Source organism: Hypanus sabinus, chromosome 5 (assembly GCF_030144855.1).
Source record: "Hypanus sabinus isolate sHypSab1 chromosome 5, sHypSab1.hap1, whole genome shotgun sequence".
In the NCBI taxonomy this organism is placed as follows: Eukaryota; Metazoa; Chordata; class Chondrichthyes; order Myliobatiformes; family Dasyatidae; genus Hypanus; species Hypanus sabinus.
In genome coordinates, this window is record NC_082710.1 from 178,075,029 (window position 1) to 178,088,240 (window position 13,212).

At 42.7% G+C, this 13,212-nt stretch overlaps 1 protein-coding gene across 1 annotated transcript in view; it reads left to right on the forward strand.

Moving 5' to 3' along the window:
• Nucleotides 1-7,827: 7,827 nt before the first annotated feature.
• Nucleotides 7,828-13,212, forward strand: part of LOC132394838 (zinc-binding protein A33-like) — a 38,133-nt gene continuing 32,748 nt past the window's right edge. Inside the window, exons 1-3 of the mRNA XM_059971243.1 lie at nt 7,828-9,232; nt 9,312-9,407; nt 10,245-10,478. Coding sequence (XP_059827226.1) covers nt 8,822-9,232; nt 9,312-9,407; nt 10,245-10,478 — 741 coding nt within the window. The 5' untranslated portion in view covers nt 7,828-8,821. The remainder of the gene's footprint in view (nt 9,233-9,311; nt 9,408-10,244; nt 10,479-13,212) is intronic.

A 13,212-nucleotide genomic window follows, 5' to 3' on the forward strand; every position in this document is an offset into this window, starting at 1 on the left:
AGGAGGCCATGGCCTGACATTTTGGAATGGGAATGGGAAGTGGCCACTGGGAGTTCCCACTTTTTCTGGCAGATGGATCATAAGTGCTTGGTGAAGCGATCTGCCAATCGATGTCAGGTATCACTGATGTACAGGACACCACACCGGGAGCACCAGACACAGTAAATGACCCGAACAGACTTGCAGGTGAAGTGTCGCCTCACCTGGAAGGGGCCCTGAATGGTAGTGAGGGAGGAGGGGTAGACGCAGGTGTAGCATTTGGTCTGCTTGCAAGGCTAGTGCCAGGAGGGACAAATGAACAAGAGGGTATTGTAGAAATCACTGTGGAAAAAGAAAGTGGGAGGTGGGAAGGAAAGATGTGCTTGGTGGTGAGATCCCATTGGAGATGGCAGAAATTACGGAGGATTATGTGCTGGATGTGGTGGTAGGCGAGGACACAAGAAACACTATCCCTGGCGGGGTGGCGGGAGGGTGGGGTGAGGGCAGGCGTGCCCGAAATGGAAGAGATGTGGCTGAGGGCAAAGCTGGTGGTGGAGGAAGGGAAGCCCCTTTCTTTGAAGGAGGACATCTCCTTAGTACTGGAATGAAAACCCTCATCCTGAGAGCAGATGCTGCAGAGAACTAGGAATTGAGAGAAGGGGATGGTGTTTTACAAGTAACAGGGTGGGAAGAGGTATCGTCCAGGTCGCTGTGGGAGCGACTATAGGAAGTTTGAGTATTCGATGTCCATGTCGCCAGTTTGCAGGCTGCCCTGGCTGAATGTGAGGAGCTGCTCCTCTAATTTACGAAACAAATAGAGCCAGGATCTCTTTGTTTAATCAGATATTTGGTTTTGGAACCTTTCTATACACAGGAAATACATAAGAAACACAGCAGGCCCATCAGGATCTGTGAGGAACAGACTTCATGTTCCTCATCAATGACCTCACCTGGAAATGATTCAAACGCTACCTGTCTTGCTGTGGACTGCAACTATTTTCTATTTTGTTTTCATTCTTCAAGCATCTGATTTAGGAAAAAAATGGGTGTGCAGCCTAATTTTTTCCTGAAGGGGCTGACAGAAGAGGAGAGTGGACCATTAACAAAATCAATGTTCAAGTTGGAGTCTACCCAGACAGAATATGGGGTGTCGTTTCTTTGACCTTAATGTGTCTTCATCATGGCAGTAGAGAAGGCCATGATGGAATGGGAATGGGAAGTTGAATTGAAGTGAGTGGTCATCAGGAAATCCTGCCTCGTGGGCAAAGTGGAGGTGAGCAACAAAGCGTCCTTCAGTTTACATTGGATCTCGCCAATATAGATGGGGCCACACCCGGAGCACTGGATACAGTGGCTGACTTTGACAAAACTCACAGCCATTCATGTCCCTAAGCACCTGGAAGTACTGTTTTGGGACCTGATTGGTGGCGAGGAAAGACATGCAAGGCAGGTGTGGCATTTGCCCCGCCTGCAGGGATAAGTGCCAGGATGGAAATCATTGGGAAGGGATGGGTGGACAAGGGAGTCACAGAGACAGCAATCCCTATGGAAAGCGGAGGAAAAGATCCCTATGGAAATTTGATGTTCTCCAATGTTCCCTCTAAGGTGCACACGCGCATGCGCGCACACACACCTTTTGCTACCATTGCAGAAAGGAATTTATCTTGCGCACAAAAGGTTGTCACCCTCTACGTTGTTGGCACATTAAGTATATTTGATGATCGTACACGATCACATTTCTGTTTCCAGTTCTGATGCGGACGGTGTTGACAACATGAAGATTGCAATGATTTGTCTGCAGATTTTAGAACTGGCTTATTAATACTGTTTTTATTGAAGAAATTATTCATTCACTATGTCGAATTCCAAAGAAGCAAAGAGCGTGAAGTGCAAAAGAACTGCTAGTTCATTTAAAAAGAATTGCTCAATGAAACAGTGAAACTGCTGCACTGAAAGCTCATGAGAGGTCAGGAAAGGCAGCGATGAAAAATATTTAAGTACAATACGGAAAATGGTGTTAGCTGCTTGTATTATCATGATCCAAAAGTTGCTGGAAATTTGAAAGTGACTTTTGAAAGCATCGTTTAGTAAGTAAATCATGTATGGACGATGTGCAAAAGTTCCGGTGTTAAAATCCTTCATTACCTGCAACTACGTAAGTTTCATGAGAGTGCAGATGAGCGAGAGCGAAAACAATCAAACCCAGAAATGAAAATTGCACAGCGAAAGATTTTTGCACATACTGTTCTTTATAAGTTAGATGAAACACTGATGTTCTCCCTCTGTGTAAGTGTTTATGCCATTTGGGTGGCATATAAGTGTAACTGTTAGAGAAACCGCTTTACTGCACAGACAGGAGTTCGATTCCTGCGTTTCTGCCAGGCCCTCTGGTAATAAGAGAGGTATAGTTAGGCTCAGTGAGGCATGGGCATGCTCTTTTGACACTGGAAGCTTGAGGGCTAATCTCAGCACAATCCTCGGACAGACTGTGTTGGTCGTTGACGCAGAACAATGCCTTTCACTTCATGCACATGTGACAAATAAAGCTAAGTTTAAAAAAATATCTTTCTCTGGGTCACCATTGTTAATGCTCTGAATCCAAGAAACCGTGTGTTGAGGGCAATGCTGAGAACGGAGTGTACAGCTTAATGACGGAGCGTGAACCCATGTTTGGCTCCATTACTCACCTATCTTGGCAATAGAAGCTTCAAGCAAGATTGTAATTGACAAGTAAACATATGGTTGACAAATCTCCTGAGATAATGTTAAATTTTTGAATCATATTTTGAGTTTGTGGTGCCTATTTTAAGACCTGGAAATTCCCTGTCGGATCTTTCTAGTTATAGACCAATATCACTAATGTCTCATTTGTATAACCTTATGGAACATAGGGTAATAGGGTGTTGAATTATATTTTGTAAGGAGGAGATGGTACAGTATTTTATCAGAGCAGATTTTGGAAGGTTAGAGTGGCATTGGATTCAGTTTTATGTTTGGGAGAATATATTAGGAAAGCACAGGTAAATAAAGTTGTAATAGCAGTATTCTTTGTTATAGAAAAAACATGATATGGAGGAAAGGTCTTTTGATTAACTTATGGAAATTAGGGGTGAGAGGAAGGTCATATAATTTTTTCTGAGTTTTTATTTGGACTGTCTATGCAAGTAAGTGTAGATAAGGTATATTTGGGCTTCTATGACATAGAGAATGGGACCCCACAGGGCAGTATATTTAGCCCTTTATTATTTAATATTATGATTGATGGTATTTTCTTTGAGATAGGTACTGGGCTGGGTAAATCACTTTTTGCAGATGATGGAGCTTTTTAGATCAGAGGTAGAAATTTCAATGTAACTGTATAGAGGATGCAATTAGTGATTAATAAGGTCGAATAATGGGCAATTATATGGGGGTTTATGCTTTCAATAGCTATAACGCAAGCTGTATGTTTTACAAGGAGGATCAATAGACATGCACTTGATTTGTAATTATATAGTAAAACTCTTAAAGAAGTGTCAGCGGTAAGATTTCTTGTGGTTGGACAAGAAGCTGACAAGGAAGCACCATATCAGTAAAATAATTGACAAATGTAAAGGGGCATTAAGTATCCTTGAATATGGAGATCCTGGGCTGCTCGGACATCAAGATCCCCCTCTCGACCTCCACAGATGTGGTCCAAAGGAACGCGAAGCAGTACATTTGGCATTAGCTTGGCTGCAGGAGCTGCCAGGAGGTGACATGATGCATCATCCAACTGCCTTAGGGGCTCCACTCTGGATTTGTGTAGGGTTTACTCCTTAGCCTTCGCTTCTCCCAAAGATACCCACAAGACAGTGGGATCCTTAACCCTAGGTAGGGAAAAATACTGGGTACTGTCAGCCGGAGCCCGCTGAGCCCGCGACTCCTGTAAGTCAGGGTCGACACGCCCTGTAGTAGTGACATATGGAGTCAGAATTACAGGTAACAATAATGAAACGTCTTAGCATTTATCAGTATTCACTGCAGAGTTGGTTGTCATCAATTTGGTCTTACAGTGGGTGGAGGAAATCTGTCCTTGCAAATTTATAATTTGTTCAGATCTTTTTTTTTTGGTTTTGACTAGTCTTAAAACAGGTTGTTTTGCAGTTGGTCGGATTTAATGCTGGAAATGACTTTCCTGCCTCTATCTTATCTATTCTTTTCATAATTTTATATGTTTTTATAAGATATCCTATCATTCTTCTGAATTCCAGTGAGTTCAATCCTAGGCAACTCAATCTCTCCTCATAGTCTCACCCCCTCATCTCTGGAATCAATCTGGAACCTCTGTACTGCCTCCAAAGCCAGTATACCTTTCCTCAAGGAAGCAGAGCAGAAATGCATGCAATAATCCAGATTCAGACTCACCAGTACCATATACAGTTGCAGCATAACCTTCCTGCTCTTAAATTGAACCCTTCTAGCAATGTAGGCCATCATTTTCTTGTCTTTATGATAGCCTGCTGCACCTGCAAACCAACCTTTTGCAATTCATGCACAAGCACTTCCGAGACCTTTTGCACAGCAGAATGCTGCACTCTTTTAACATTTAAATAATAATCTGATCTTCCATTTTTCCTTCCAGAGTGGATGTCCTCCCATTTACCAATATTGTACTCCATTTACCACAAGGCATTCAACAAGTATGTGAAGAGCAAGAGAATGAGCCGTGTGGGAATAGGATCAATCGTGCGATTGTAAACGTGTGCATGGAGTTGGGAGTAGGTAGTGGGGGTATTTAACAAATACTTTGCTCAGTATTCACCAGGGAAAAAGACCTTGACAATTGTGGGGATGACTGACGGGACTGAAATGCTTGAGCATATAGACATTAAGAAAGACGATGTGCTGGTGCTTTTGAAAAACATTAAGTTAGATAGTCACTGAGAGCAGATGAGATATACCCCAGGCTACTGTGGGAAGCAAGGGAGGAAATTGCTGAGTCTCTTGCATTATCTTTGCATCATCAATAGGGATGGGAGAAGTACCGGAGAGTTGGAGGTTTGCAAATGTTGTTCCCTTGTTCAGGAAAGGAAGTAGAGATAACCCATTAAATTATAGACCAGTGACTCTGATTTCATTGGTGGGAAAGCTGCTGGAGAAGATCCTGAGAGGCAGGATTTATGAGCATTTGGAGAGACATAATCTGATTAGGGATAGTCAGCATGGCCTTGTCAAGGGTAGGCCGTGCCTTATGAGCCTGCTTGAATCTTTGAGGATGTAACAAAACACATTGATGGCAGTAGTGCAGTGGATGTAGTGTATATGGATTTCAGTAAGGCATTTGATAAGGTTCCCCATACAGGCTCCTTCAGAAAGTAAGGAGGCATGGCATCCAAGGAGACCTTCCTTTGTGGATCCAAAATTAGCTTGACCACAGAAGTTCATATTCTGCATGGAGGTTAGTGACTGGTGTTGTTCCACAGAGATCTGTTCTGGGACCCCTCCTCTTTGTGATTTTTATAGATGACCTGGATGAAGAAGTGAAAGTGTGGGTTAGTAAGTTTGCTGATGACACAAAAGTTGGCGGTGTTGTGGATAGTCTGGAGGGTTGTCAGAGGTTACAGCAGGACATCGACAGCAGGATGCAGAACTGGGCTGAGAAGTGGCAGGTGTACTTCCACTCAGATAAGTGTGAAGTGGTTTATTAGAGCCAGCCCTGATGTGAATATAAGTAGGCCTCTGTGACTTAGAGATTTCAGTCTGATGGAAGTGCCCAGTTTGTTTTCAGGATCACACGAAACTCTGGGCAGCAATTTTGTTTATCACCCTCTGGATGTGGGTGTTGTGTTAATGAACTTGGGCACAGGTCCTCCAGTTGAACACCTTTGACCGTAACTCCATGAGAAAGTGGTCAACATGGAACATCCTGCAGACAGTGCAGGAGAAGGACTCGGTGTATACAATGTGATACAGAGCAGACTGTCCAGATCAACTGGCAGAAAGTCTCATCGCCAGATCTCAGCAACAAGCAGCAAAACCTTTCCAGGATGGTGGCAAGCGGGACTTCCCCATTCTTGTCCTTGTTGCGTACCCGGAGCATTGTCCCGAGATGACAGTAGGTAACACAAGGTATATTCCAGATGTTGTAGTAGAGGCTTTGCTAAGGGACAGTGGAAGAATTTCAAAGATATTTTTCACAGTAGTCAACAAAAGTATATTCCAGCTAAAAGCAAGGACAGTAAGGGTGGAGAGAGCCAACCTCTGATACTAAGGAAATAAAAGAAGGCACCAAACTAAAAGCTCATGCATACAAAGTCACCAAGAGTAGTGGGAAACTAAAATATTGGGAAAACTTTAAAAAGCAGCAAAGAACCACTAAGTGAGCAATAAAGAAAGGGAAGTATGAAAATAAACTAGCACATATGAAAAGAGATAGTAAAAATTTTATATTTATAGTGGAAAATGGTGACTAAACTGAATGTAGGTCCTTGGAGGACGAGAAGGGGGAATTGATTATTGAGTAATTTGGAAATGCAGAAGCTTGGAACGACTATTTTATGTCAGTTTTCATGGTGGAGGACACATGTAACATTCCTAGAAGAGATGTTATGGATGCGATAGGAGATGAGGAGCTCAATACAATTGTTATTGCCAAAGAGGTAGTACTGAGCAAACCTGTGGGTCTGAAGATAGATAAGTTCCCTGCTCCTGATGGAACGCATCCAAGGACATTGAAAAAAATGGCAGATGTTGTAGTAGAGGCTTTGCTAATAATTCACTAAAATTCTCTGGACACTGGGCAGGCCCCAGCGGATTGGATTACAGTGAATGCCATACCACTGTTCAAAAAATTATGTAGGCAAAAGGCAGGTAAATATAGGCCAGTTAAGTTAACATCTGTAGTTGAGAAAGTGCTTGAAGCTAACATTAAAGAAATAGCGTGGCATCTGGAAAGAAATGGATCCATCAGGCAGACACAGCATGGATTCAGCAAAGGCAGGTCCTGTTTGACAAACTTCCTGGAGTCTTTGAAGATATAAAGAGTGCAATGGGTAGAAAGGGAACAGATGGACAATTTTTACTTGGATTTGCAGAAGGCGTTCAATAAGGTGCCACACAAAGACACGGATGCATAGAGTTGGGGGTGATGTATTGGCATGGATAGAGGATTGGTTAACTAATAGAAAACAGAGAGTTGGGATACATGGGTGTTAATCTGATTTGCAATCAGTGGTGAAGAGTGTGCTACAGGGGTCAGTGCTGTGCCTACAACTGTTTATGATATACATTAACGATCTGGAAGAGGGGACAATATGTAGGATATCTAAGTTTGCTGATAATACTAAATTGAGTGGAAAAACAAATAGTGCAGAAGATTGAGAGAGTCTGCAGAGAGTTATAGATAGGCTAAGTGAGCAGGCAAGGGTTTGGCAGATGGAGTACAATGTTGGTAAATGCGAGATCATCCACTTTAGAAGTTAAAATGGAAGATCAGATTATTATTTAAATGGTAAAAATATTGCAGCAAACTGCTGTGCAGAAAATCGGGAGTGCTTGGCAATAATCACAAAAGGTTGGTTTGCAGGTGTAGCAATCTATCAAGAAGGCAAATGGAATGTTGCTCTTCATTGCTAGAGGGATTATAATTAAGAGCAACTGCACAGGGCACTGCTGAGGCCACACCTGGAGTACTGCGTACAGTTCTGGTCTCCGTACTTGAGGAAGGATGTACTGGCTTTGGAGGCAGTGCAGAGGAGGTTCATGAGTTCAATTCCAGAGATGAGGGGGTTAGACTATAAGAAGAGATTGCGTCGCCTGGGACTGTACTTGCTGGAATTCAGAAGAATCAGAGGAAATCTTATAGAAACGTATAAAATTATGAAAGGGATAGATAAGATAGAGGCAGGAAAGTGGAAAGTTTTTCTTCACTGGCAGGTGAGACTAAAACTGAAGGGTGTAGCCTCAATATTCGAGAAAGTAGATTTAGGACGTCAATGAGGAGGAAATGCTTTTCCCAGAGAGTGGTAAATCTGTGGGATTCTCTGCCCAATTAAGCAGTGGAGGCTACATCAGTAAATTTATTTAAGACAAGGTTGGATATATTTTTGCATAGTAGGGGAATTAAGGGTAATGGGGGAAAAGCAGGTCGGTGGAGATTAGTCCATGGCCAGATCAGTCATGATCTTATTGAATGGCAGTCCAGAACTCAACGGGCCAGAAGGCCTACTCCTGTTCCTATTTCTTATGTTCTAGTAGGGAAGGGACGGTCGATTCCCGTGGGTTTGCTAAGAGGAAGTGGAGAAAACGGCGAGGCCTGTGTAACAGTTAATCCCGAGCAGCCAGGGGAACCCCAGGAAGCCACATGCGTTACAACAGCCCAAATGGTTTTAATGAAAGTAATAGAAAACTGCGTGTCGCAATAATTGTGTAAATTGATAGGAAAAGATATTGCATGGTTCTTGTGAATGTTTTATTATGAATAAAGTGTATTTTAATTATGAGAAATGTATCTTAGATGAGATACCGGAGGGACTCTACAAGTTAGGCAACATTTGGAGAAGGAAATGGCAGCCAAAACTTCGGGTCGAGATCCCTGATCTGGAATATCAACTGTCTGTCTCTATTTCAGGACATGTCCCTTTCAGTCCTGCTTTACACCGAACCAGGCTCTTCTCCCCAGATTCACCTATATTCAGACCTGTTTAAAGTGGTTTTGATCACAAACTGATGTGGAGATGACGACGATTCCTTCCCACTGAACAGCAAATGAACAGTCACTCCCTGAGACTGCAGCGCGTCTAGTGGACAATCGCGGTACTGCAGGGTTTAGCATCTCCCTGAAAGTAAAAGGATCCTGAACCCGGAAGTACGGAGAGTTAACATGGCTTCGAAAGAACAGGTTGAGAGTTTAACTGAGGAGGTAATCTGCCCCGTCTGCCTGGATTTCTTCACCGATCCGGTTATACTGGAATGTGGACACAACTTCTGCCGCTCCTGCATCACACGGTGTTGGGAAATGGAGGAGAGAAACTCTTGCCCGGAATGTAGAGAGGAGTTTGCGGACCGCACCTTCAAAGTTAGTTGGGCCTTAGCAAATCTGTCTGAGAAAGTTCGAAAACTAAACCTGAATCCAATAGACAATGAAAGGAAACTTCACTGCAAGGAACATGAGGAAGAACTGAAGCTGTTTTGTGAGACGGACAAGACACTGATCTGCCTGATCTGTGCGACTGCGCGGGAACACAAGTCTCACAACTTCATGCCGGTTAAAGAAGCCGTTGAAGTTTATAAGGTAAAGCTAACCCGCTTTAGATCATCTGTTTATATTGTGTCATCTCTTTTGTCTAACACACTCACTCTTCAATTCCCAGGGTCAGGTTAAATCTTCCTTAGACTCTCTCACAAAAAGGAAATCAGACTTCGAGGAAATGGAGCATCAACAGAAAGAGAAGATTTCCGGAGTTCGGGTGAGGATTCCTCCGCAGAATTTCCAATATTGATGTGTAGGTTTGTTCCTTTAATGTACAATAACTGAGTATCACAGCTCCAATGACCTGGGATCGATCCTAAACACTGGCAATGTCTGTGTGGAGTTTGCAAGTGACCACAATGGACTAACATTGCCAGGAAACCCTGATTAAATGGTTAATTCCCTACTAGGATTAACCCCGTGGAGGTGGGTTGTATGTGAAGAAGGTAGGGGTTGATGGGTCACTGTGGAAGAATTGGTTTCAGAGAAATGTGATGGAATGAGATCGAAGATCTGAGAACCACTTACTCATTGTCCGTCTTACTCATTGGTGCCTCGGATGAATGTCCCCCATCTCTGGCAGTGTTCAGGGATTCACTTATGACGGCAGCTACTTCCTGGTTTTCACTACATGCAAGTCGTGGCAGGAGAGACTCGGGAATACCATCACGTTCAGATATAGAAGGATTCGTCATTGCTGTTTCAGTAACCAGTTCATTTTACCAGTCAGGATTGTTAGCCCTGCGCTGAACCTCCCAATTAGGAGGACTGATGGAGCACTCTTACTCTGGCCTCTACCCTTCGACCTGTTTGGCATGGGTGACCCCACCAAGAGTCAAAGCATAAAGAGTCAAAGCATATGTTGGCTGACTGCAGCCAACATAGTTTTTCAAGTCATTGAGGCACACAAACGTCCAAACCCAACGACAGGTTGAGGTCCTCTTGGAGGATCTGAGAAGCAGGATTGAATTTAATGGGCTGGATAGACCCTTCCAAGTCATAAGGAAATCCATCAGGGCCAAATAATAAACTGGCCTCTCCTTTCATTCGACAGGAACAGTCACAAAGTGTTCAGTCCCACATCACTTCCTATTTTGCTGAACTGCACCGCATTTTTCTTGAGCGAGAGCAGCGTGTACTCAGAGATATCAGGGAAGAAGAGGAGAGGATTCTAAATCCAATGGAGAAAAATCTTCAAGTGATTCAAGAAAATCTGAATTCTATTCAACAGGAAATCTTGAGCTTACAGGAATGGATCAATCAGAAAGACAGTGTGATATTTCTCAAGGTGAGAGATTTCAGTTTGGTTCCATAAATGTGCATAGTCACAAAATGACTTAGTTTAAATCAATGTGATATTTACAAATACTGTAGTTGTAAACTGATTTTTATTGAAGTTGTAAGCTGATTTAAACCAGGCAGATGTTTTGACTGTTCAGGATTGTTGTTGTCCCCAAACCAGCCTCCCACAACATCTGTACATCACAGGACAGTCTGCATCCTTCTCGGGAATGAGTTACTCTGAGCAGAGCACTGAGCTGCTGATCGTTTTTGTGATTCCCACGTATAATATCCCCTGAGACTCAGAGTTATAGTCACAGGCTGTGAGTGTGTCTGGTGTGGTGTGTGTGAGGGTCTCTCTGTCGATCAGTGGGAACTGAGAGTGAATTGCGGAATATGACCCACACAGCAGATTTATCATTTATATTTGGCTTATATCAGGTTCATTATTTTAGAGTATTTGCCACAGATAGTTTAATTTTTCAGAAATATTCTTCATCAGATTATATCCCATTTTCATCAGAGACAGGCCTTTCAGTCCATTCTCTTCTATCAGTTTCCCTGGTGCACAAGCCTCCTCCCACCTACTCTCCACACCCAGTAACAGTGTTACACGTACTCCCCAAATCCATGGTCCTTCATGTGTTTATCCAGCTTCCCCATTACATTCAATCTCAGCTGTTCCACTTCAGCCATTCCTGTAACAGTGAGTTCCACATTCTCTTCACTACATTTCTTGTGGGATTTATTAACAACCAACTGATGTTTTATCTTTGACTTTTGGTCACACACGAGCAGAAATAATTTCTCTACTCCCACTCCATCAAATCCAGTCTGCAACTTTCTCGGGAATGAGTTACTCTGATCAGAGCACTGAGCTGGTGATCGTTTCTGTGATTCCCACGTATAATATCCTCGATACTCAGAGTTACACCCAGTTACAGTCACAGGTTATGAGTGTGGGTGCAAGGGTCTCTCTGTCAATCAGTGAGAACTGAGGTTGAATTGCAGAATGTGACCCACAGATCAGATTTACCATCAATATTGGTTTATATCAGGTTCCTTGTTTTAGAGAATTTTGCACTGGTCGTTTCCCTTTTCAGATACCTTCTCCATTTGATTATATTTTATTTTACATCAGACAGGTCGTTCAGCCCATTCTTTCCTATCAATCTCCCTGCTTCACAAGCCTCCTCCAACCTACTCACACACCCAGCAAGTGCCCCAAACTCCATGGTCCCTCATGTGTTTATGTAGCTTCCCCATTACATTCAATCTCTGCTGTTCCACTTCAGCCATTCCTGTAGCAGTGAGTTCCACATTCTCTTCATGACATTCCTTGTGGGATTTATTAACAACCAACTGATGTTTTATCTTTGACTTAGTTTAACACCTGTGGAGCACCAGTCTTATCGTGTGTGACTAGTTGCTGCTTTCTTTTGAGAAAACAAACTTACACTAGCTGCTAATAGGCCATCAGAATGCTCTAGGTATCGGAAGGAGGCAGTGAATAGAAGCCACACACTTCTGGGGATAAATTTTTCTTTATATAAGAAAAAAAAACAATGTACAAAATACTTACATGATCCTATTCTGGCTGACCGCTGGTTACTAGTGGATTTCCACAAGGGTTGGTGTTAGGACCACTGCTTTTTACAATGTATGTAAATGATTTAGACTATTAATGGATTTGTGGCTAATTTTGCCGATGATACAAACATAGGTGGAGGAGCCAGTAGTGTTGAGGAAACAGATAGTCTGCAGAGAGACTTAGATAGTTTAAGGAAATGGGCAAAGAAGTGGCAAATGAAATGCAATGTGGGGAAGTGTATGGTCCCGAATTGAGTTGGTTGGAGCTGAAGAATTGAGTTGGTGCTGAAGAAGGCGAATGCAATGTTGGCATTAATTTCTGGTGGTATGGAATATAAGAGCAGGGATGTGATGTTGAGGCTCTATAAGGCCCTCATGAGACCACACTTGGAATACAGTGTGCAGTTTTGGGCTCCTTATTTTAGAAAGATATACTGACATTGGAGAGTGTTCAGAGAAGATTCACGAAAATCGTAAGAATGAAAGGCTTACCTTGTGAGTTTAGGAGTATGAAGGGGGATCTCATAGAAACATTCCAAATGTTAAAAGGCATGAACAGATTAGATATGGCAAAGATATTTCCCATGGTTGGGGAGTCTAGTACAAGAGGGCACAACTTCAGGATTGAAGGACTTCCATTTAGAGATGCGGAGAAATTAATTTAGTCACAGGGTGGTAAATCTGTGGAATTTGTTGCCACGAGCAGCTTTGGAGACCGAGCCATTGGGTGCATTTTAGGCAGAGATAGATAAGTTCTTGATTATCAAAGGGTAAGGTCTGAAAGCAGGGGAGTGGGAATGACTGGAAGAATTGGATCAGCCCATGATTGAATGGTGGAGCAGACTCACTGAGCCGAATGGCCTACGTTTGCTCCTATATCCTATAGTCTTAAAATCAAATTCGGATTCTTCGAATGAAAATAACTTATACATCCATACACATTAAATCCTCTGCATCATTTCAGATTTTGTTTCAGCGCTGGTTCTTCATGTTGGGTGGCTCGCCATTTGTTTCTAGTTTCATTGGAATGAAATAGTTTATCATCCACAATAAATCCATTCACAAATTTGCACACAGACTTGACCAAATCTCTTGGTATGATTTTGGAGAACTAATCCCAGACTACACAATAGGGATGTTTGACAGTAGTC